Genomic DNA, 26,802 nt, shown 5'->3' with positions numbered 1-26,802 from the left:
CCCAACCCCCAGAGAGAATGAAGCTTTCTTTTTCTGCTATGTTTGTACCATGTTAATGCTTCTGCCAATACTTTAATCCCACATTCGTGTTCCCTATAAAATCATAAACTTTTAACACAGTACCTGCCACAAAGTTGGCACTTGGTGAACATTTATTGAAGGAAACGAGTGAAATCATACTTTTGTCCTTGCTCAACAAATTATGACCTAACCTAGGGTAGTAACAATTTTAGACACTTTAAATACTACAACACTGATAATATAATAAGCTATCATTTATGATCACTTTGCATGTGCCATGTATTTTTCCTACCACTTGAAATGTATATCTTATTTAATTCTCATGATCCTTTTAGATATTATTTTTCCCATTTTTAAAATGAAGAAACATTCACAGAGACATTAAATAACTTTTCAGATGTCATACAGTAAGTCGCAGTGATGGAATTCAAAATTCAAACAATTCTGACTCTAGAAAATACATGTATACATTATAAAATGTTAAAAATTTGCTAAAGGTCTAGGAGAAAATTAACTTACTTCAAATAAAAGTCTATAATAACATCATTTAAAAATTCTCCTTCACTTAGACAATGCAGGTCCTCATTAGTAACGGAGATGCCTCCCTTAGCTGGAGGTGGTGGATACACTATCAATCTGTAACAAAATTTTAAAAAATAAGCCAACAAACAGAAATAGGTATGCATATAACCAAAATGTAATAAAACAGAGAAGAAACTTAAGAGTGTTGCAAATGTAAAGGAATCCTCTCACTTTTCTACAGGGCCCATGAAGATGGTGTGGCTCTCTCCAGTTTCCTCATCATCAAAAAACTGGAATTCATGTTTGTTTTTAAGTTGTATTTTAGATTCAAGGGACACCTGGTAAAGAAAATTAAATTATCAATTCACAAAATCAATTTGAAACATTTTCAATAAAAAAAGTACAAGGCAAGAATGCTTTTCAATTTAAAAAGATTAAAAATAAGAAATAGGGAAAACTAGGGTCAACTTTCTTTTTATCTGTAGCTTCCAGAACAGTGATACTCTTCCAATTTTTGTAACTGGTTTTCCAGTATCCTAAGATCTCAACCATCCATATTAAATTAGATTATGTTAGTAAAATCCAAAGAACAGATAGTGTTTTTTTCTTCTAGGAGTGTAGGTCTACCTAAGCTCAGGCAACCATGGAATATGGGAGCAGAGGCTCAGGGATCACAGTCCACTGAGCTTCAGTTCTCCAGAATCAAGGAATCCTTAAAGAAAGAGCCTTCCATTGAAATCTGAGTCCATCACAGCTGCCTTAGGGCTCCAGCTGCTCTTTTCTTCCTCTGGCATTATCTCCTGTAGCCAATTCTGCAAAAGAAGGGGAATGGTTCCCCTTCCTCCTTCTATTCTTTTCTTCAACCCACTAACTGTGTGAATAGCTCTTTTCTGGTGAAGCCTTGCTCAACTTCACCAATAATATGCCTTGGATAGCCAGCCCTATTTCCAAATTTGTAGGCAGATGAAAGATTTAATATTTCTAATAAATTGTCAGCAAACTTCAGTTGCTGTGGTAGGTAAGTCATATTGATTAACATTATATTATGTGTTATAGTAGTACTTCAGCCTTCGATTCAGGTAGCTTCAGAGTCACCTACTACATAATCCGTTATTCTAGAATTAGTTATTCTAGAATTGCTGAGAGTCAGAATCAAACGGTATACGTTCTTCCTTTCCAAGTTTTCAACCATGTAAGGCACATGTTACACATAAATGGACAATACATCAGGGACCAAAATTCCTTTATTTGTACTGAAGCCAATGTCACCACTGGGAACCAATAGCAAATTTAAGAAACAGAGTAACAATCGATTTGAATGTAGCACTGTACGTATATGTATGTTGAGAGTGAGGGGAAAAGAAAACAGGATGAGAGAAAAAGAAAAGGAGACAAAAAGTAAAGATAAGAACAGAATGCGGAAAGGAACTAAAATAAAAATGCTTCTGAGACTTGTACCAATAAAATGCTCCTGAGACTTGTACCAAATAATCCACCACCATTAATATTTCGACACAAGGTAGTTTACAAATCACATATAAAAGCAAATAATTCTGAAATGGAATTAAAAGGATCTAACTCCAAATGAGCAATATGATAATGAAACACATTTCCCTTTAAAGGTACCATTTAAAATTACATTAAAAACATTAAAAAATGTAATTACATTTTTAATTTTGTTTTCTTTCTGCACACAACTTCCTTTGCTGCTCTCTTCACACGTTCTTGTACAGGCAACAAGTCTGCTATTGGCTTCATCAAAGGGAATTTTCGCAAAAAAATTTGACACATTATTCTTTATACCAATGTCAGTAATGATATTTTCAAATACCATATTTGTCTGAGGATCAAGGCCATTTTGAAAAATTAGAATTATGTATTGTTCTTCCAAATCTGAAAAGAAATCAATATAACTGTAAGTATAAAGGAAAAAAAATAAGTAAACAGATACTAGAAAAAGAGTAACAACTAGTTATTTCCAAGAGTATCACCAGAAATCCTGGTATAAATGTTCAAAACACTGTTTGGCATACAGTGGATATACAATACTAGAATAAAGACCAATGACAGTGTCACCTAACAATGTCACCTAAGTTATTAAAAGAAAGGAACCAGAACACATTACTCTACAGCAGCTCAAGAACAAATCTATCCATAGATGTAACTAATTTATTTCATCTAATAGAATCCAAATATATTAGTTTTAAATATATAATCAGTTAACATTTTTGTCAAACACAAATAAGAAATTGCCAAGTGAATTGGTATCTCTAGATTTAACTGTAAAAACTGCTATTCACTAATGTGCCAACTCTTGCAACTTTAATAGTAGCTATCATTTACTCATCATTAAGCTGAAGCAGCAATTACTGAGGAAAAATATTTTACAACTAGTCATGCTATAACCACAAACGTTAGAGGGGAAGGGAAACAAAATGGAGAACCACACTGATTTATTGTAGAGGATTGAAGACCTGTTCGATGAACGTTCAAACTTCCTAATCAGGCTAAGTTTCAAGGTTTCCAGATTGATCGCTGATTTACCGTTAGAACTCCTATCAGTACATTTAAACAGAACAAAACAAACAAAAAACTCATTTTATTCAGATCATACAGTGTTAAAATAAAGAGTATATATCTTTTGAATTTTAACCCATTTTGAAAACTTTCTACATGGGTAAACCCGGGTTTTATCTTCAGAACTTCCACTTTCTGGGGACTTTTCCTCACCTATAAAATGAGAGAAGTAATATCTATCTTACAAGGTCACTGTAAGGATTGTAGTTAAGATACATCTAAGGTATCTATCAAAGTCGACTCACGTTCTGCTAAACAATGTATTGTATGTATTACTATATTTGCTCTACATAACTTGTTAACTTACTTATTCCTTTACAGTCATTCTGAACTTCATCCTCCATGTTCACCTGCAGTTGCATGCTCAGCTTCTGATAAACTGCTGCTGTCGTCTGAAGAAACACTACTGGTAATTTTCGGACATTACACCACTCACATTTTGTTAGATCAGAGGTATTTAAAGTAATCCCTACAGGTTCCTTTTCTGGTTCTGGAGAAAAACAAATGGAAATGGAAAAGGAATCAATTCTCAAGAGGGCAAAATCATGAATGGAGGAAACCGTAAGGAAGTACAATTTTAAAGTTAAGTACGTATTTATTATACTCTGTAAACAGTAACTCTAGTGGGAAATGAAGGAAAATCTTTGATCTTAAAGAACTATCTACATTTTTTCCCAGATGGAAAGAGGATTCTAATGAAGCATACTTAAAAAATTAAACATAGCTTTTGTAATGTTATAGTATGAAATTACACTATTAAGGTATAATGCCTTTTGTTAAGATGTATGTAATAACTAACCATCTTAATGAATTCTAAGAATATCATTTAATTTTTTATTCCATTAAAGTGTTTTAGTGTAAACAAAGCTTTAGTGAGCAGTAGGATATAAAATAGCTTACCTTCTAGCTGTATCTTGATAAAATCTAAACAAAACTAAAAAATAAGATACGTTAGTAACAATCATAGATTTCTGAAGATTTTGCTACAAACACCCTAAATGACATGTTATTTGGGACTTAGCCCACATAAGGCAGAAAAACTGATCCATGTACTGCATTCCTCTATCTGGCCTTTACAATACTGAGAATGAAGCCAGCCTTTGCTGAAAACATAGTTGGAAATAGTTAGGGACACCAAGTTAAGACATTTAAAATAAAGGCTTTTACAAAATAAGTACAGTGCTGTAGGAAGATTAACCTACCAACAATGTATAGGATACATTAGAAAGAAGAAAAATTATGACTTAGAAGGCAGGTTAAGGAGATTATGTTAAAATTTTAATAGAAAATATACATTTGAATTGGATTGGTGGTAGTAGAGTAATAAGGAGACAGGTATGACAGGTAAGATAAAGGGACTATAGAAAGTCCTTTGGGCTTTATGGACACTGAACTAGTTCAAAACCACAATGCCTCTTGAGTGGCCACTGTAGTCCACTAATCTATTTCTAGGAGTTGCTATGTTACAAGACATTTTTCTGCAGACCACAAAGCTTTTGGATTCTTCTTTCTCTCATACAGTTCTTTAAAATACTCTTTTCATGCATCGAGCTAGCATGAGAATAAAATGATAACACACTGGAGGGTAATTCTAACTCAGTGAGAACAAGCATCTTCCTATGATGAATACGTACTACCTTGAATATTACATCATGATAAATTGAAAAAAAAATTTTATTGGAGTATATATGATAAATTTTTTACCCAGTAATTTTTATGGTGAGTAGCAATTTACAATTGTTTATATATTCCTAAGCAATCTGAAATCTTGAAATAATTTTAATATTCTATTAAATATTTTAACTTATAAATTTTAAAATATTACATATTAGCCTTAGCCATGGAATTTTGAATCTTATAATTGGTACAGTAAAGAGCTTAGAAGGTACTTACAATTACAGGCTCTGTTAATAGTCGGCAGAGTGTTCCTACTCGTATACTTCGACAGTTTAAAATTACGCTATCAAAGGAACTTTGGCAGCTTAAAGATACAGGATCAACTAAAGTTTCTTGAGAAATCACTTTGCGACGTTTTAGAGGTATGTTGATTATAGAATTACCAAACTGAAAAAGGAAAAAAATTTTTCACTTAATAAGTTACTAAAACAAAGCTGCAAACTAAGTAGACATATGCAAAGAAGACCCAACATAAGAAATATAATTACTGGGACTTCCCTGGTGGCACAGTGGTTAAGAATCCTCCTGTCAATGCAGGGGACATGGGTTCAAACCCTGGTCCGGGAATATCCCACATGCCGCAGAGCAACTAAACCAATGCGTCACAAGTACTGAGCCTGCGCTCTAGCGCCCACGAGGCACAACTAATGAGCCCGTGTGCTGTAACTACTGAAGCCTGTGCGCCTAGAGCCCACAACAAGAGAAGCCAGCGCAATGAGACGCCCACACACTCTAACAAAGGGTAGCCCACGCTCGCTGCAACTAGAGAAAGCTCACGCACAGCAACGAAGACCGCCAACGAACACAGCCAAAAATAAACAAATATTTTTAAAAAGAAATATAATTATCAAGACATAAGACTGATTTTATTTCAACAGTGTTAGATGAAGTAAATATTTATTGATTCTATAACAATAACAGTAAACCTTTCCTATTTTATCTTGCTCTATTTTATCTGGCTATTAATTGAAACGCCAGTAATAGCACAGCAGTGAGAAATGGTACTCTGGGAATCAGACAGCCTGGGTTCAAAGCACAACTATGCTACCTTTTAATGATCTGATCTTGTAAAACTTAATAACTCCTACTGAAGTTTTGGTTTCCTAAGCTAAAATGTAAGAGTATTTACTCAAATGAATTAATGCATATAAGCAGCTTAGCACTGTACTTCATGCACAGTAAAATGCTGGATAAAAGTTAGCTAGTAATAGTGGTAGTGGTTGTAGTATTTGGATTAAATTAGCAGCTCTTTAGAAAACACATAATTTAGGAAAATGGTTATTTATATTATAAAATGATGCTTCTTTATATATTAAAAAGTGTTAAATGACTTGATCTGTTAAGATTTCACAGTCACTCTCAAATGCAAATTAATCATAATATAAAAATGTATTTTATATAAATATACTTTAAATTAAATGTAATTAAAAGTAAAGTTATTATGTTAAAAACCTTATTATCATCACAAGAATAAAACATGATCTTGATTAAAAACCAAGAGGAAAAAAAAATGTCCACTGCACAAAATAGTCACTACTCCCATTATCCCTCTAGAGACATTTCTGTGATCTATGGTCACAGGAAAAAATATGTATTAAAACAAAATGTGATACACACACATATTTATTTCTGTAACCTGCTTTCTCAGGCTTATTAACAGATTTATCATGAATATTTTCCCAGGTTATTAACAGAAACCTATTAGAGCAGTTTAAAAACTTTTTTTAGCTTTAGAATTATTTCTTCAAATGAGACGTTATTTAGCTCAATAATAAGTTAGATAATTTAAGAGCTGCTCCAGCTGAATTCATAGTGGAGAGACTGAGTCTAGAACTTGGGCGGTCCACATCCTCCCAAGGGGCCTGTAAACTGGCACAGAGGAACCCGTACTATTCAGTGTGTCAGTGTAAAAACTGCTCACAAATTCATGGAAATCCACGTTTATTTAACTGAGCCCTCCTATGCTGGACATCTGAGTTCTTTCTGACCTTTCCCCATGACACAATATTCCCTGGCAAGCATTTTTGCAGCTAAATCCTGGAATATACAATTATCACCAAATTGCCCACCAGCATAATTATACCAATTTACACAGCCAATATTCCATTCCTCCAAACACTAGCCAAGAAGAAATACTACTACAGTTTAAATGTTTTAGCCATCTAACACTTAAAATATATTTTACTTTAATTTCTTTTTTAGTACTTTAGTTAAAAAAAAAAACTCTATTCATACCCTTTACTCACTTTTCTATGGTTTGCTTCTATTTCTTGATTTTTAAGAAATTAAAAATATATAAAGGACCAACTCATACTTTGTCTCTTACTTCACTATTTTTTCCCATTTGCATTACCTATCAAATTCTGTGGATGGTGTTTTGGTTCACTGTTCTGTATCTTCCATTTAATCAAATATATTCATCTCTTCATTTATTATTTTTGCTTGTACTGAAATGTTTGGAAAAGGTATTCCCCAAGATTATATTAAAAATATCAATCTATATTTTTTCTATAATTTTTCTATAATTTTAACTATATTTTATTATAGCTATTTTGTTTTTCATTTCTTACAGTTCCTATCTTCATCAAACATGTATGGTTCCGTATTTTTATCTATAACTTCTAGAATTCCTGACATATGTACATACACACATAACTTTTTAACATACAAGTTTTTTAAAGTTCTTTTTACAAAAATAAGAAAATATGCACATATTTCTGCATCTTGGTATTCTCACTAAGCAGGGCCATGTAGAAATCCTGAAAGTCATTGGTATAGCTCTGATTTTTATTGTCAGTGGCTGCATAACAGTCCATGGTATAGATATAGTTTCTTCAGCCATTTCTATATTAATGGGCAATGATTATGTTTGCTAATAATCATATTTATACATACAGTCTAAGCACTGGAGAGAGAGGATTCCTTTGAGATTGAGTCTAGGGAATGAATTACTTGGTCATTCAGTATACCTTTTAAATATTTTAGTAGTATGTTTTACATTGCTTTCCCAAAAGGCCATAACAACTTAATTTTTTTTTCATCAGCATATAAGGAAAGTACCCTTTGCCTTGGATTGTTGCCAGTAGTACATATTAATCGACTTTGCATTAATTTTGAAAGTCTGTTAAGTACATGGTTATATTTCATTTTCTTTAATATGTACTTTTTCTATAAAAGTTTATTACCTGAATTTTCTCTTCTTATCTATTCCTATCTTCTTTTATTTTCTTTTTTCCTCTAATTTTTAAAAGAGAACTAAATTCTGTCCCTTGGTCTATTATAGATATTAGTGTATGTTATCTGCATTATTACAAATATCCCTTTCTAGATCTATTGTCTATAGACATAATTTCTGTTATCCTTTGCCATCTGAGTATTTTAAAAATTTTATACAGTAAAATATAAAATATAGTAAAACCACAATATTATGGTAAAATACACCCAAGTTAAAATGACCTTTTCCTGCCCACTCGATTATACAAGTATATTTACACTTACATTTCACTTACTATAAGGTTATTGTTGTTTCTTGCTGAACTTTTTACACTTTAAGCCTTTAATTTAAATTTATTTTTGTATGTGTTTTAATGTTCTTTCAAATAAGCTTCCAAGTGTTATTTTAAGTCCTACTTCATGACTAATTCATTCTTCTCCTAAGATACTGCCAAATTGTCCTCCCCCACAAATATTTACATACCAAAGGAGATTTAATCTGAATAAATGTCAATAAATATGAAAAGTACCTGGTCTTTCATTCTTGCTTTTCTTGGCAAGGTAACTGTATTTAATTCTGAATCTGCTGGAATGCTTCTTAGTTCATGCTCTACTCTACAGGTGTTTTCATTTAGTGCTGCTTCTACTTTTCCCGTGGATGGTGCTGGGGATGAACATGCTGAATCAGCAGGTTGAGGAGAGATGCTTTCTCTTCTGTTAGTCCTATCACTGTCATCATCATCATCATCACTGGACAAAATGACTGCAAAGAAAATGTTAAATACTTCAGATATTTCATTCCTGTCAGTTAAAAATGTAAACACATGAACAAAGTGGGAAATATATTTGCTTTCAATCTCCTCCAGATCTGAGATTAATAAAAATTAAGATATAATTCATTCTATCTGATGAAAAGTTAAATTTGGAGAACAATTAGAACTGACATTTTTTTAAACAACATACAAATGTAAAATTGATTCTACAGTCCATCACAATCACCCACACAGAAACATACACAAGTTACAGCAAAAATTAAATGTTTATCAGTAGGTTTATTTCAGAGTTCCAGAAAGTCTTAGGTATGAAGATAATCTGCATATCAATTATTCACAAAATAGCACGCATTTTAAATGTGTGTAAAATTGCATGTGACCAAATAATTTTATCTCACACAAGGAATCACTAACATCACAACTGGTCTTTGGAGTTGCAGCATCCAGAACTGTGAGACAATAAATCTCTGTTGTTTAAGCCCACTCAGTCTATAGTATTCTGTTATGGCAACCCAAGCTGACTAATACATGGTCTTTGCATTTACATTACAAACTTGTTCCATAGAAATCAGCCTATCTTCCTCCTCACTTCATTCTAGGCAATGTTCAAAAGTTACTCTATCAAGTAACTTTTTCACCTACCTATCTCAAATTCCACCACTTATCTAAAATTGCAAGCTTCTTCATTGTGACACCTGTCACTCTCTATTTCCTGGACCTGCTTCACTTTTCCACATAGAGTTTATCACTACTTGAGACATTGTACATTTTATTATTCGACCACCAAGGACAGAATAAAAGCTTCATAATAATAAACTATTTTAATAGGAATACAAATTTAAGAATGATAAAGTATATAGAGACTTTGCAACTAGAAAAATCCGTTTTTTAAAATCTACACTTTGGGGCTTCCCTGGTGGCCCAGTGGTTGAGAGTCCGCCTGCCGATGCAGGGGACACGGGTTCGTGCCCCGGTCCAGGAAGATCCCACATGCTGCAGAGCGGCTGGGCCCGTGAGCCATGGCCGCTGGGCCTGCGCGTCCGGAGCCTGTGCTCCGCAACGGGAGAGGCCACAGCAGTGAGAGGCCCACGTACCGCAAAAAAAAAAAAAAAAAAAAAGCAATAGTAATATTATTAATAATAATGTTACTGAATACAGTCAGGATTTCTTTGGAGTTCTGTTTGAACATCAGGGATGTATAGCCACAATATTAATTTAATGTAAATTAATTTGAAATAATTCTGTGTGTTCAAGCCACCAACTAGATATATAATTAAGTTCATTGGTTTCATTTTGTTTTTGATTTTATTGTTGTTTTAAATCTCCGACTTAATTTTGTTTTATAATCATGTAAAACATTTACATGGTTCCAAAGTCAAATCTATAAAACAAGGTATATTTGGAGAAATCTAGCATCTATCCCTAACTCCTACACTGTTTCCTACACTTCCAACTAACTTCTTTTTAAAATTAGCTTTTGATATATCTTTTCATTAAAAAAAAAAAAACCTATATCCTCCCACCCTTCATAAATAAAGAGTAGCATACTATAAGCTCTGATCTGCACCTTGCTTTATTTACTTGATTACAGATCTTGGAAATCACTCTACACAATATTAAATAAGATCTTTCTTCCCCCCTGTACAGCTACGTACACTATAGTTGATTCAACCAGTTCATGACTGTTTCCAATCTTGTGCCATTTGTTACAAAAAGGACTGCATTTCATATACATACACATATGTACATGTGACTAAAGATAGGAAAAAAGATTTAGGAGATGAACAAAAGTAGTACAGGAACGAATTTTCAGCTCTACTGAGCTATGCTAGGCACTTCATGTTATTTTTAAATTTACTCCCTCAAGAACCCTATCAGGAAGGAAATATATCCACTTATAGATCAGAGAGATTAAATTAACCGGGTCAAAGTTACAAAATGGGGCATAACTGGCACTTGACCTAAGACTAGGGCCAAGGTCTGTGCCTTTTTTTTTTTTAACTATTTAAGATGGATGGAATAAGAACAAAGTCAGTTATATTTTCCAACTACATGGACAGTTTTAGTAATCTACCTCAAAACCATGGCACATAATTGACACAAGAAGATACCTTTTAAAATTACAGTTCTGAAATATGCTCACATTAAAAATATATGTGAAAAATAACGGATTGATATCAGCAATACTAAAGGGAGTAAAATACTTACTTGGATCATTTAGGTCTGACAGGCTTGTTTTCCTCTCTTTCAGGTTTGTGATTTTGGCTACTTTTGCCCTAGGTAAAATGACTTTCCCATTAGTCTGTAAATTATTCTGTCCACTATCATCACAACTCACAATAATATCAACTGGAACCTTTCCCACACTGTTGCCATAAAACTTCTTGGCTGGTAATGCTGTGTTTTGTGACTTCTGTCCTCCAGAATTCTGATGAATTGATGTTCTTAATAATCCAGTAGATTCATTCAAAGTTACAGCTTGTCTGCAATTTCTTTGCAAATCCTTAGGAAAAGGAATACCACAACTTTGGCATTTGGTCTGGTTTTCTTTTTCTTTTCCACATTTTGGACAATATCCACACTGTTTAGAAACCTTAAATTCCAAAAAATAAAAAATAAGGAAAGAAACAAAAGACTTTGGCATTTTATTTCAACATCATGGAACAACAACAACAGTAATCTCAAAATTAAATCTCCTACTTCCCATCATCATCACTATGGCTACCACAAAACCCTGAATGTTATCTGAGATCTAGCATCAGAATGCTGGAAGGAATGTTGAAACCACCTAGCCCAGCAGTCTTCAAATTGGACTATGTATATTCCTCAAAGGTTACATAAAGATTTTCTAAGGCATACAGGACATATATAATCTCAAGGGAATCAACATCTAGATCCTCAATTCACACATGTAACCTTTCCAAAAACTGATTTGATTATGCTTCTCATGTCAAAGCACCACCTGCCACAATTGTTCTTCTCATACTTAAAAGCAAAAAAAAAAAGAACACTAAACCCATCTTCCATTTGAAATATTACAAGGGTGCACTGCCTTGCGGTATAAAAATCACCGAACCAAGCAGAAGGATAATTTTAAATGTTGGAAAAATGAATCAGTTCTAAGTTCTGATTAACAAAAACTTTTACAAGATAATTTATTTCTAAGACAGTACTTCAAAAATATTTTAAGGAAGGCCTAATCTAGGCCTCTTACAATTGTTATATCATTAAAAAATGTTTTTTGACAGTAGAGTGTCATGTAATTTTGAAGCATATAACATAGAAGGAGTTCAAGGTACTTGGTGATATTACTGTAATAAAACTCTTTCCATACTCATGTACCTATTTATGTGAACAAGGTTCTGTAGCACTTATGTCTATAAGGAGGAAAATAAATATACAAATAATGCAAATGGTTGACCACGTCCTACTGTACCAGAAAGGGAAACCCATAAACAATAGAGCAGTCCCTATCTACATACTATGCTCTAATCCTCTAAAAAATTATCTAAACCCCATTATTTTCATGATGAGCATAGACATATTTCCACCTCTAGCTAGGTTTAAAAAATATCATGGTACACTCAAAAAAGTTTAAATACGTTCATTTATGTGGGAGCTAGACCCCCATTTGCCACAGTGGGAATCAGCTATGTATGACCTAACTCTGCCTTCTAAGAATCGAGGAGCTGGGTTCAGACTGTCTCCAATACTTTATTGTCTATAATAAAGGACATATTTCAGTAAAAAGAACCCCATGGAAAAGCAATACTTTCACATATTTTCTTATATAAAATTGATACAGAAACAGAAAAAGCACTTCTCTACTATTAAAATTTTTAATATTAAAATATAGAAGGAAATATATCATGAGCTATTATCATATGCCTTCCATCAGCTAAGAAACATGTATCTTAGAACCATTTGCAACAATTAGGAGTAAAATGCAGATCAGCTGAACCAAACATGATATTAAATTTTTCATGATTAAAAACCAGAGATTAAGAATTTTATCAACCTAGTGACCTAAAAACTAGAATCTCAATAATGCTCAATTACTTTTAGTAAAGTAGTAAATTTTCCTAACAATTGTATGTTAAGTATAATTTCTTTTGGGAAACAAAGATTAATTAAAGTGTCATTTCCTCCCTTTTGGTCAGTGGAAGACTTACAAAATAAAATAAATCCAAATTACATATCACGTAGTTATCTGCCAGTCTCTACACAATAATAACCAACTATACTTAATAAGAAAGAGCCTGCCTTTGATGAGACACCACTGAGATAATGTCATACTGTGTAAATATTCTGAACTTTTTATAGTTTCATTAAATACCAAAGACCTTGTTTTCTTACAAGCAGTACATAGTGTGAAATTTCACAGACTACACATGGAAAGAAAAACCACTAATCTTATTCAAGAATTTAAAGTTATGTACAGGATGGCACCAATCTATTCTTTATCTCCACCAAGAAAAGCATAAGTGGCATGGGAATAAACATAAAAAGGAAGAAAATATATATTAGATGTTAAAAAAAAAAATTCTGAGGTTTTTAGCTTGCATGCCTAATGGAGAAAGGATGATGTGTCTGGGAAGGAGCTTTCTTCCTCCCTCCTCCTTTCCCTGGGTCAAGCAGTGGGCCAAGCACTGTGGGGAAGGCCAGTATGTCCCAAGCCGACCTTAGGCTGGCATGTCAGAGGACTGGGCACGTAAAAGGCAACGGAGCAAATAAGTAAATACACTGGAGACGATGGGAGACAGGTTTCTCACTGTCAGAGAAGGCAGTTACAAACATGCAACATATAAAAGGCTAAAGTAAACACTGTGGTGTTGGACTAGAAATGGAATTGTCAATGTAAACTCATAGATTTTAATAAGTACTGAATATTAACACAGACGCACACAAATATTTCCTAGTTCAGTCGCTGAGAGGGCCTATAAATGTGACACCCAGTAGCAATGAGCACAACTATTGCCCAAATATCTTCCCTCCACTTATAGAAACAATGGCTTCTTGGGAGAAACGCATGACTAGGGCTGATGCAGAGAAAATACAAAGAAGTCTAGACCATCTGGATATACCATAAAGTAAGTATTCAAATAATGATGGGAATATGTCAAAAAGAAACAGTAGCCAGCTTGAAGAACTTTCCATGGGCCAAGTCTGGGACAATTTGAGCATCAAAATGAAAAATGATAGTTATGGAGTATAACCGTTTTGTGTAAAATAAGAATCTATGTGTCTAAGCTGATAAAAACAGAAAAATATATAAGTAAACGTGGTATAAGAAAAAACTCTTATTAATAAATGAGTACAGGGACTTTCCTGGTGGCGCAGTGGTTAAGAATCCGCCTGCCAATGCAGGGGACCCAGGTTCAAGCTCTGGTCTGGGAAGATCCCACATGCCATGGAGCAACTAAGCCCGTGTGCCACAACTACTGAGCCCATGATCTAGAGCTGGCAAGCCACAGCTACTGAGCCTGTGCTGCAACTACTGAAGCCCACATGCTGCAACTACTGAAGCCCGCGTGCCTAGAGCCCGTGCTCCGCAACAGGAGAAGCCACGGCAATGAGAAGCCCACTCGCCACAACTAGAGAAAGCCCATGCACGGCAACAAAGTCCCAACACAGCCAAAAATAAATAAGTAAAATAAATAAACGAGTATAGAAATATCTATTAAAAATACCTACTAAAATACCGGGAAAAATCTAGAAGAGTACATCTTAAAAGTGAGTAATGTGAAAATCAACATTATATACTTCCCGATATGATGCAATAAGATCATAGCATCACTTCTGAGGATTCTTGAAAAATGTATAAATCATGATGAACCATTAGACAAACCCAACTTGAGGTACAAAGTAAGAGGCCTATATTCCTTACAAATATCAAGGTTATTAATGAGAAGGGAATATCAAGGAATTATTCCAGATTAAAGAAGACTGAAGATCATGACAACTAAATGTACATGATCCTGTTCCCATAAAAGGACACTGGTTAGGGAAAATTTGAGTGAAGTTTGTGGATTAGATGATAATTTTGGATCCATGTTAATTAAAAATATTTGACAGTTGTACTCTGGTTATATAGGAGAATTTTTTTTTTTTTTTAAGGAAACACACACTAAAGTATTATGTAGTAAATGGGCATTCTGCCTTACTTAAATGGTACAGAAAAATACACACACACACACACACACACACACACACACACACACAGGAAGGCAGAGTGAGGGAGAACAATAAAGCAAATGTGGAAAACTGGGGAATTAAATGGAAGAATATGTGGATACTTATCATTTTTTCTATAAATTTAAACTTATTTCTAAAAACTTCTGATTGAGAGCAATCATTTGAAGTATGCTGCAGGGAGGTACTCACAAATTCTTTTCAGAAAGATATATATTCTGGATTTTTGATAATTGAAAAATGATCTAATGAAGGCAGAAAAGTTTGCCTAAATAACTTTTCTAGTTCTCTTCCAGTCCTATTCAAAAGGTCACCTAGAATTTAATAAATACTAAAAATAATATTAATAAAAATACCCATTGATTAGCAACAAAGAATAATTTCTCTACCCACCTCTAAATCAGTTAAACATTTTTTGGAAGCAGGAGACAGAGAATGTGGGGTAGACTGACATGTACTACTGTGACGTTTCTGTGCAACTTTCCTTTTAATTTCAGAATCCAGGTGTGATTCAGACTCTTCTGTTTTTTTCATTATACGATCTAAAGGAAGGGGGAAAAAAAAGTACTGAAATTAAACTTTATAAATTCCTCATGATCTTTTGCTATGAAAAAATACTAACTTATATTATCAAATTATGTTTTAGTTAAAATAAACTAATGTTTCAATATGTACAATAAATAAAAACAGAACTTTAGGTCAGAGCCAGTGGCCATCTCCTGGTTGCTCGTGCCTTTTCTTTACCAGGATCTCTCTGCCAGCCCCCAAACTGTGGACCATTTTCATCAAGTGTACCAATATTCTCTTCAGCTTATTCTGTGCAACTAAGGCAGAAGAGCACTTCCTGCACTGAATCTCTCTCTCTCTTTCTCTCTCTCTCTCTCTCACACACACACACACACACACACACACATTTTTTTCTCCCCTAAGTTGGTTACTCTTCTTAGATTGGTAATGAGAAAAATTTGAATTCAAACATTGGGTACAACTGTTTAGATAAAGGAAACTAAACTAATTCTCGATTTAATGGTTTTTTAAATTTAAGACACACAAAAGAGAATTTTCTTCATTATTTTTCAATGTAAATTCAATCATTTTCATTTCTAATTAATTCATAATTCGAATTTTTAAATGATTTAACGAACTCCAAACAGAACAATTTAAATTTTATTACAATCTGACTTCATCAGCAAAGAAAACTGAACACGTTTCTAAAACAAAAGTTAATGAATCTACAAACTAAAATGCTCTACCTGCATAATTCCAAGTTTGTTAAATACTTCCATTTTCCTATCTTTTACATCCTCTTATCTTCTGATATTTTTAAAATAAGGAGATCATCTACACATAAAAATTAGCATTATCTTTCTGAGCTTGGTATACAATACTGTCTTAAGAAACCCATGCAATTACTCTGGTTTAGTGCAATCACAGAGTCCCACTGAGTGACTCCACCTTCCCATCCATTGTCCAGTCTGAACACCTTTATTTTCCTGGACACCAAAGCTAGAAATCTGAGTAAGCGTTGACTTGCCCTTGTGTCTCCTTTCTCACAGTCAAGTGAATTCTACTAATAGCTCTTGAACTCATTCCTTCCTCTCCAACTCCACTGCCACTATATTTCAGATGCTTAACTCCTACCTAAAGTGATCTCCCTCACTCCAATTTTGCTTGCTTCAAATCCTTCTCCCCTACTGCCAAGGTCATCTTTCAAATATGATTCTACCATTCTAATGCTTAAAATCTTTCAATGATTCCATTAGCTAAGGAAAAAAGTCTAAACCCCGTATCCTGCCAAGCAGAAGGCTGCACTGATGTTCCAGTCTTAATTCCAAAAATACTATACCTCAAATACGTGCATTTCTCCATGATGTTTTCTTTCACCCTCTTATATATATGCTGTTCTCTTCACAAGCAAAGCCCTCTCTACTTATCTAGTAAATTCAAACTATTCTTTGTTACGAAGCTACCTCTATCCCACACTAAGCATGATGAAGCAAAAACTCAGAGTTTCCAAAGCACTTTATCCATACTTCTATTAGTACTCATTTTATTTTAAGCTAATTATTTGCACTGATCTGTTTCCTCTCATTATACTGTCAGCTCTGGAAAAGCAGAAATCATGTTTTAGTCACCTGTTTTCTCAGAGTTTAGAAACTGCACAAGGCAGGGGCTGAAAAAGTGTTTACTGGATTAATGAATCACATCAGAAAAGACTATATGACACATTCAAAAAAGATGAAATCACATGGTTGAAAGGAAGGGATGTTAGTACTATGTCACCTCGGAAAATGTCTTAACTCTGTCACACAGAGAAACTGATACAGTCGCAGATCTAGAAACATAAGGATTCAGCCAGGGAGAGGAAAGGAAACCTGCTCCCAAGAACACCTGAGGTTACAGACCAGCTGCTCCAGTCAAAGCATCTAGCTGTTAGCTATATTCCTATGAAGGCTAACTTACTTTGTTAGGTGGATTGGATATAAAAAGCAGTTTCCATACAAATGAGTATTAAAGAACTAGAATGTGGCACTAAGTAAAAAAGGAGGCAGACAAGATTTGGAATTCAGAAAATACACATTGGTTGTGTGTGGAATACACAACCAATTATTGGCATAATTTAATTTACAGAGACAGCTGTCTTAAAACATGTTTTTTTTTTTTCTCCTCCAACTTTTCTTGGTCTTGGTAATTAAATTTTTGTACGTACACAAGAGAGCTTTTTCCTTTTAAACGTATTTTAGGAATCTTTGTAATCCCCACAATATCACTGCAAATCATTTTGCTCAAGTATGTCTCTATATCGTTTTCCTGCCAGGCCCTACTCAGAGACTGACATTTTAAAAACTATTATCATTTCAATCCTGATCATATACTCACACTCTTCTCTCCACTACAGCTATCTCATCATGTCTATATCACATTTTTCTCTATCTCTTAACACAATTAACAAGGGGGGAAACAAGGGGTCCAAGCCCTGAGAGAAACTGAAAATTTTTATTGATAATAGAGAAAAACGTTGTTTATATGTACCACATCTTCTTTATCTATTCCTCTCTCAGTGGACATTTAGGTTGCTTCCACGTCCTGGCTATTGTAAATAGCGCTGCAATGAACATTAGGGTACACGTATCTTTTCGAATTGTGGTTTTCTGAGGGTATATGCCCAGGAGTGGGATTGCTGGATCACATGGTAGCTCTATTTTTAGTTTTCTAAGGAATCTCCATACTGTTCTCCACAGTGGCTATACTAATTTACATTCCCACCAACAGTGTAGAAAGGTTTCTTTTTCTTCACACCCTCTCCAGCATTTATTGTTCGTAGATTTTTTTTGATGATGGCCACCTCATTGTACTTCTCTAATAATTAGTGATGTTAGCATCTTTTCGTGTGCTTTTTGGCCATCTGTATGTTTTGGTCTTCTTCGGAGAAATATCTATTTAGATATTCTGCCCATTTTCTGATTGGGTTGTTTGTTTTTTCGTTACTGAGCTTCATGAGCTGTTTGTATATTTTGGAGATTAATCCCTTGTCGGTCGCTTCATTGGCAATTATTTTCTCCCATTCTGTGGGTTGTCTTTTTGTTTTGTTTATTGTTTCCTTTGCTGTGCAAAAGCTTTTAAGTTTAATTAGGTCCCATTTGTTTTTGTTTTCATTACTTTAGGAGGTGGATCAAAAAAGATCTTGCTGCGATTTATGTCAGAGAGTCTTCTCCCTATGTTTTCCTCAAAGAGTCTTATAGTACCGAGCCTTACATTTAGGTCTTTAATACATTTTGAGTTTATTTTTGTGTATGGTGTTAAAGAATGTTCCAATTTCATTTTTTTACATGTAGCTGTCCAGTTTTCCTAGCACCATTTATTGAAAGAGACTTGTCTTTCCTCCATTGTATAGTCTTGCCTCCTTTGTTGTAGATTAATTGACAGTAGGTGCGTGGATTTATCTCTGGGCTTTCTATCCTGTTCCATTGATCTATATATCTGTTTTTGTGCCAGTACGATACTGCTTTGATGACTGCAGCTTTGTAGTATAGTCTGAAGTCAGGGAGCCTGATTCCTCCAGCTCCGTTTTTCTTTCTCAAGATTGCTTTGACCATTCAGGGTCTTTTGTGTCTCCGTACAAATTTTAAGATTTTTTTGTTCTAGTTTTGTGAAAAATGCCACTGGTAATTTGATAGGGATTGCATGAATCTGTAGTTTGCCTTGGGTAGTACAGTCTTTTTTTTTTTTTTGCGGTATGCGGGCCTCTCACTGTTGTGGCCTCTCCTGTTGCGGAGCACAGGCTCCGGACCCACAGGCTCAGTGGCCATGGCTCACGGGCCTAGCCGCTCCGCGGCATGTGGGATCTTCCCAGACTGGGGCACGAACCCGTGTCCCCTGCATCGGCAGGCGGACTCTCAAACACTGCACCACCAGGGAAGCCCATGTATAGTCATTTTTGACAACAATGATTCTTCCAATCCAAGAACATGGTATATCTTTCCATCTGTTTGTGTCATCTTCGATTTCTTTCATCAATGTCTTATAGTTTTTGGAGTACAGGCCTTTTGTCTCCTTAGGTAGGTTTATTCCTAGGTGTTTTATTCTTTTTGTTGCAATGGTAAATGAGATTGTTTCTTTACTTTCTCTTTCTGATCTTTCATTGTTAGTGTATAGAAATGCAACAGATTTCTGTGTGTTAATTTTGTATCCTGCAACTTAACCAAATTCATTAATGAGCTCTAGTAGTTTTTTGTAGCATCTTTAGGATTTTCTATGTATAGATACATGCACTCCAATGTTGATAGCAGCACTATTTACAATAGCCAAGACATGGAAGCAACCTAAGTGTCTACTGACAGATGAACGGATAAAGGAAATGTGGTACATATATACAATGGAATATTACTCATCCATAAAAAAGAATGAAATAATGTTATTTGCAGCAACACGGATGGACCTAGAGATTGTCATATTGAATGAAGTCAGTCAGACACAGAAAGACAAATATCATATGATAATGCTTATATGTGGAATCTAAGAAGATGGTACAGATGAAATTATTTACAAAACAGAAATAGAGTCACAGATATAGAAAACAATCTTATGGTTACTAGGGGGGCAGGGGGAGAGTTAAATTGGGAGATTGGGACTGACAAATATACCCTACTATACACAAAATAGATTACAAAAAACCAAAAAAACCACAGAACCAATATATAAAGTACCCAAAGAGCTAATGTTAAATAAGCTAATACTATGAATTGGCTCACTAATTACTTCGAGAAAATTAATTTTGGAGAAATTAATTTTGAGAAATCAGGTAAAAAGGAAATTGCTTTCCCAACTTAAAGGTTTATACCCCCTAAGATGGCATTTTAAATATTGCCTTAAACGTTGTACTTAATCCTCATTTATGGCCTAAAAATCCCAACCCTGTAATCATTTCGTGGGCTCAATTAAATAATGTTCTAGCAATCAGTAATCTCAGATTTCTGCACCTGCACCTCGCCTGAAAATATAAAATGTTCATACTGAACACCTAATGTTCATATGTTCCCCCAAAGCTTATTTTACAATAGTTTATATATACCAGTATACCCTTCTTCATTGAATTTACATCTGTAATATGGAGGCTCTTCTGTATCACTGTGTTATTACAAAATGATTTTAAGAAGTTTTTAGATTTTTAAGAAAAGAAATTTTGGCACCAAAAACGGAAAAAAAAAAAGATAATAGAGAAAAACGATTTTAAAATCTTGACCTCCTAAATCAAGATTATCTATAAGGAACTAAAGGAAAGAGACAGAAAATGCAAAGAATATTATAAGCATGCACAGAGTGAGTAAACAGGAGGTCAACCTGTAGAGAGGAGAGGATAACCAAAGAGAAACAAAAGATTTTTCTACTGTATGGACTCTCTGATGAATGAGAAGATGTGAATGCTGACTGAAGCCCTTCCCACACTGTTCACATTTATAGGGTTTCTCTGCAGTATGTACTCTTTGGTGAGTGTGAAGTGTGGAACTCTTGCTGAAGCCCTTCCCACATTCATGACAAGTATAGGGCTTCCCCACCCCCCACCCCCGACTCCGTATGGACCCTCTGATGAATGCGAAGATCTGAGCTGTGACTAAAGTCCTTCCCACAGTCGTCACATTTGTAAGGCTTCTCTCCTGTGTGCACCCTCTAATGGATTTGAAGATTTGAGTGCTGGGTAAAGCCCTTACCACAGTCATCACATTTATAGGACTTTTCTCCCGTGTGGACTAACTGATGAATTTGAAGATCTGAACTCTGACTGAAGCCCTTACCACACTCATCACACTTACATGGCTTTTCTCCTGTGTGGACTCTCTGATGAACATAAGTACCGAACTCCGACTAAAACTCTTACCATGCTGATCACTTAAAAGGCTTCCCTCCTATGTGAAGCCTCTGGTGAATGTGAAGTAATGAATTTCTACTGAGGTCCTTATCAAAAAAAGAAAATGCAAAGAATGACATTAATTAGACGTTTTAAGATGAAACTTCTGAAACCAACGTGATGTGGAAGTATGGCAAATGACTGACAGTGTATGGGAAACTAGAGTAGATCTACAAAGAGACAATAAGCATAAATATGTTAATGTCAATGTCAGGATTAAGAAATTCCTTTGGGATTCTATCTTCCATGGAAAGAGAAAAACACTTGAGAAGATTATGACAATTCATGTGAAAATTAACTAGCTTCAAATTATAGCCAGAAACATAATATGGCAAAAGATTTAAAACCTGACTGGTCCAGGAATGGCAAATGCCTAACAACAAGAGGCTCATGGAAGTTTTAGCAGCTAACTGATCATGGAAGTCATTTTTGCTAAACTGTGCCAAACCCTCGACAAAGTACTCCAGGGAGGTACTTGAGATGAAACCTATGTGACACTCTTGCTTTCATTGAATGCCCCCTTCTGGGGATGAGAAGGTGAATACTGAGTGTTTACCCAAGACCACACAAAACAAACACCAAGATTAACACGAGACACCATAAAGCTCCTGGCAGAGAACACAGGCAAAGCATTCTCTGACATAAATAGTACCAATGTTTTCTTAGGTCAGTCTCCCAAGGCAATAGAAGTAAAAGCAAAAAGAAACAAATGGGACCTAATCAAACTTATAAGCTTTTGCACAGCAAAGGAAACCATCAACAAAACAAAAAGACAACCTATGGACTGGGAGAAAATATTTTCAAATGATGCGACCAACAAGGGCTTAATTTCTAAAATATACAAACAGCACATATGACTCAGTAACGAAAAAAACCAAACAATCCAATCAAAAACCAGGCAGAGGACATAGACATTTCTCCAAAGAAGATATACAGATGGCCAATAGGCACGTGAAAAGATGCTCAACATCACGAATTATCAGAGAAATGCAAATCAAAACTACAATGAGGAATCACTGTACACCAGTCAGAATGGCCATCATTAAGAAGTCCACAAACAAGAAATGCTGGAGAGGGTGTGGAGAAAAGGGAACCCTCCTTCACTGTTGGTGGAAATATAAATTGGTGCAGCCACTATGGAGAACAGTATGGAGGTTCCTTAAAAAACTAAAAATAGAATTACTATATGACCCAGCAATCCCATTCCTGGGCATATATCCAGAGGAAACTCTCATTCAAAAAGATACATGCACCCCAATGTTCACAGCACCACTATTTACAACAGCCAAGACATGGAAGCAACCTAAATGTCCATCAACAGATGAATGTATAAAGAAGATTGATATGTGTGTATACACACACACACACACACACACACACACAGGAATACTACTTCCCCATAAAAAAAGAATGAAATAACCTCATTTGCAGTAACATGGATGGACGTAGAGATTATCATACTAAGACAAAACAAATATCATATGATATCACTTATATATGTGGATTCTAAAATAGAATACAAATGCACTTATTAAAAAAACAAAACAAAAAACAGAAACAGACTCACAGACAGAGAAAACAGATTTATGGTTACCAAAGAGGAAAGTGGGGAAGGGATAAATTAGGAGTTTGGGATTAGCAGATACAAAGTACTATATATAAAATAGATAAACAACAAGACAAGGCCCTATTGCAGGGCACAGAGAACTATATTCAATATCTTATAATAACTTATAATGGAAAAAAATATGAAAAAGAATATTTATAACTGAATCACTTTGCTGTACACCAGACACTAACACAACAGTTGTAAATCAACTATATACGTCAATGAAAAAAAAAAAAGATTGGGATATTTCCTGTTGGATTTTCTAGCTCAATGTCTTTTTAATATACCACACTATTTCCAGATACGTAGAAAAGGTAAGAATATGGAAGATATTATGAGACAAGTAAAAGTGATTAATAGGTTGGATCTTTAGAATAAATTTTAAAACCTAAACTTAAAAAAAAATGTCCTCCATAAAAAGAACATTTATAGTAGCTTTACTCATAATCTTAAAACAAACAAACAAAAAACCCCTGGATGGGCTTCCCTGGTGGCACAGTGGTTGAGAGTCCGCCTGCCGATGCAGGAGACACGGGTTTGTGTCCTGGTCCGGGAAGATCCCACATGCCGCGGAGCGGCTGGGCCCGTGAGCCATGGCCGCTGAGCCTGCGCGTCCGGAGCCTATGCTCCGCAACGGGAGGGGCCACAGCAGTGAGAGGCCCTCGTACTGCAAAAACAAAAAACAAAAAACAAAAAAAACCCTGGAAACAACTCAGGTGTCCATCATCAGGAGAATGATAAACAAACTGGTACAGCCATACAATGGAACACTAAAGTAACAAATTACTAATGCATGCAACAACATGGGTGAATCTCAAAAAAACTATCCAGAGTGAAAAGAAGACTTACAACAAAGAGTAAACATTGTATTATTCCACTTATATGAAAATAGTTACCTTTGAGGGGGCAGGGATGAGGAGTAACTGAAAGGAACATGAGGGAACTTTCTGCAGTGATGATATCATTTGTACTATGTCTTCCCAGGGCTTTGGGTTAGTAAGGTATGTGTACTTGTCAAAATGTATTTAACTGTACACTTATGACTTGTGCATTTCATTGTATGTAAATTTTATTTCAAAAGAGAAAAAGAAAACTAAAACATATATTGAACTCTAGATAATGATATGCCTGCTGAAGTGTTTAGGAGTAAACTGTACTGGTGTCTGTAACTTACTTTAAAATACATTGGAAAAAATAAGATGAGTTTATATATAAATGATTAGATACACGGATATGTGATAAAGTTAAGTACAGAAAAGTGTTAACTGTAGAATCTATGTAGTAGATATATGTGTATTCACTGTGAAAGTCTTTCAACTTTTTGGTATCTTTGAAAATTTTCATAATAGAAGTCGGAGGTGGGGTGGGGCAAGGACAGCCTTTCACTTTTTTGTTTGAAAATTTAGTCGTGATATTACTAATCTGCCGGAAACTATATACCTCAAGGATAGTTAGAACACAAACAACTATCTTTATTGTGGTTATTTATTTGCTTTTAAGTTATTTTTATCATCTGTGAAAAGAGAAAGACTAATTAGAAAAACAGCTGGTTTTCTCCATCATGTAGCTGTTACTATGACTGGTTTTCAGTATAGAATAAAATGGCAGTCATATATCACATTCTCATTACAACCTCCTTAAAAATCACTTTTGTCTATGCGAAATATGTGATGAACAGGCAAAGGAGACAACAGGCAGACATGAACAAAAGAAGAAATCCAAATGGCCACTCAACACATAAAATGCTTCGTCAGTAATGAGGAAATTTAAAAAAAAACCAAATACTACTTCCCTATCAGCCTGGCAAAGCCTGAAGGATAGTAATATCTACTGTTGCTGAGGAGCATGTGAGAAAACAGGCACACTCAGATCCTGCTTGCTGGGAGCTGACACCCTTTACAGAAAGCATTTTGGCAGTAATACATCAGAAGTCTTTAAAATGTGCATAAACTTTGTCCTTATAATTTTATTTCTAGGGATTTGACCTAAGTAAATAATAGATAAAATACATAATATGAGCTAAATTATTAATAATATATATAATATCAAAACATTAAAAACCTAAATTATGGTACAGAAATATAGTGGGTCACTATGCATTCATGAAAAAAATGACCACAGAGACTTGGCTATATTAACTTGTAAAGTCCACTATATATAAATTCATCTATTTGATTCTTAAACTTCCCTTAATTGTGTTTTTCATTCTGGTTTTCTTGTGATATTCCAATATCTTTTAATGAGAGTACAGAAACCGGATAATAACGTAACAAAGAAGCAAGTTACAGAACAGTAAACATAGTATAAACGCATTTAAAAAAAAAAAAGGGTATATATGCATAGAAGTCTAGCAAGTTATATGTTAAAGTACCAGGAGAAGATACCCTGACTGGTTAAGAGTGAGTGGATATTTTTCTTCTGCACATGAGTTAAATAGTGCTAAGTCAGGTGATTTAGGTTGAAATCATAATGTAATTACATTAAGAATATAATTAAATGTTCACTCAGAGACAGTATATAACGTCTATTAATTCTCTGACAAGAACACAAAGAACAGACTGGAAAACAAAAAGGAGGTTTAAGAAACAAAAGAAAGAATAGAGAAAAAAATAAGAAATCTTAATTTATAGTTATATGTTATTTTACATACTTAGAAAAAATATAAAAAGAACACCAAACAAAAAAGCAATAGGATATCTGATCTATCCAAAAATTATACTTAATAGTTTACAAGCTTTAATTTAATCCTAGAGAACTGCTTATCAATGCTCGTTAGCTTAGTGCTAATAAATGGCTATAATTCATATTAAGTGTCTCTTAAATGCAAAATAAAGGAGAAAAACAATAATAAAGGAAGCTACTTTAAGTGTTAAGAACTATAAAAAGACAGTGATTTCTTTTTAGGGGAAAATTATTCCAGGTGCTATGCCAGTAACTTGATCCTGGGGTTTGAAATCTCACCATTTTAAAAACTAACTCCGGGCTTCCCTGGTGGTGCAGTGGTTGAGAATCTGCCTGCCGATGCAGGGGACACGGGTTCGAGCCCTGGTCTGGGAAGATCCCACATGTCGTGGAGCAACTGGGCCCGTGAGCCACAGCTACTGAGCCTGAGCGTCTGGAGCTTGTGCTCCGCAACAAGAGAGGCCGCCACAGTGAGAGGCCCGCGCACCGCGATGAACAGTGGCCCCCGCTTGCCACAACTAGAGAAAGCCCTCGCACAGAAACGAAGACCCAACACAGCCAAAAATAAATAAATTTATTAAAAAAACTATCTCCAAAGGAAATCCTAAAATAAAATGCAATCTTTATGTAACAATATATGCAATATTGTTATAGCACTGTCACTCATACTATACCCAAGTATACGTGTACCTACCTAACACAAAGCAGCTGTAGTTTACAAGCTAAATATACCAATATCCCTTTCCCAAAGTTTACAAATATTACCTGTCCACATGATTGTGTGTGTGTGTATATATATTTTGGGTTGGCCAAAAAGGTCATTTGTTTTTTCCATAGGATGCCTCTAGTAGCTTAGTTGTCTTTAAATTCATTTGAAACAATATTGTTAAGACTGTGTTGTGACAGCTGTCACATCAGTGTGCATTTAAAAAAAACATCAAAATTGGTGAATTTTTGTGTGGCCATTTTAATATTGAAGATGGAAGAAAAATGCAACATTTTTGGCACATTATGCTTTATTATTTCAAGAAAGGTTAAAAACGCAAATGAAACGAAAAAAAAGATTTGTGCAATGTATGGGGAAGGTGCTGCGACTGATCTAATGTGTCAAAAGTGGTTTGTGAAGCTTC

The 26,802-nt window shown here is 34.7% G+C and overlaps 1 protein-coding gene across 7 annotated transcripts in view; it reads right to left on the bottom strand.

Annotated features, from left to right (window-relative positions):
• Positions 1 to 26,802, bottom strand: part of SENP6 (SUMO specific peptidase 6) — a 98,940-nt gene that overhangs the window by 23,723 nt on the left and 48,415 nt on the right. For all 7 annotated transcript variants that reach the window (XM_029223608.1, XM_029223605.1, XM_029223606.1 and 4 more), the window contains 9 exons: positions 15,369 to 15,517; positions 10,992 to 11,376; positions 8,541 to 8,773; positions 5,014 to 5,184; positions 4,021 to 4,054; positions 3,428 to 3,610; positions 2,210 to 2,436; positions 775 to 881; positions 541 to 657 (listed from right to left, as the gene is read on the bottom strand). In XM_029223608.1, the coding sequence (XP_029079441.1) occupies positions 541 to 657; positions 775 to 881; positions 2,210 to 2,436; positions 3,428 to 3,610; positions 4,021 to 4,054; positions 5,014 to 5,184; positions 8,541 to 8,773; positions 10,992 to 11,376; positions 15,369 to 15,517 (1,606 nt within the window). The remainder of the gene's footprint in view (positions 1 to 540; positions 658 to 774; positions 882 to 2,209; positions 2,437 to 3,427; positions 3,611 to 4,020; positions 4,055 to 5,013; positions 5,185 to 8,540; positions 8,774 to 10,991; positions 11,377 to 15,368; positions 15,518 to 26,802) is intronic.

The sequence above is a fragment of the Monodon monoceros genome, unplaced genomic scaffold, assembly GCF_005190385.1.
Source record: "Monodon monoceros isolate NGI ecotype Baffin Bay Population unplaced genomic scaffold, NGI_Narwhal_1 Super_Scaffold_15, whole genome shotgun sequence".
Classification (NCBI taxonomy): domain Eukaryota; kingdom Metazoa; phylum Chordata; class Mammalia; order Artiodactyla; family Monodontidae; genus Monodon; species Monodon monoceros.
The sequence above is the reverse complement of the archived record's forward strand: the minus strand, read 5'-3'. Positions and strand labels throughout refer to the sequence as shown.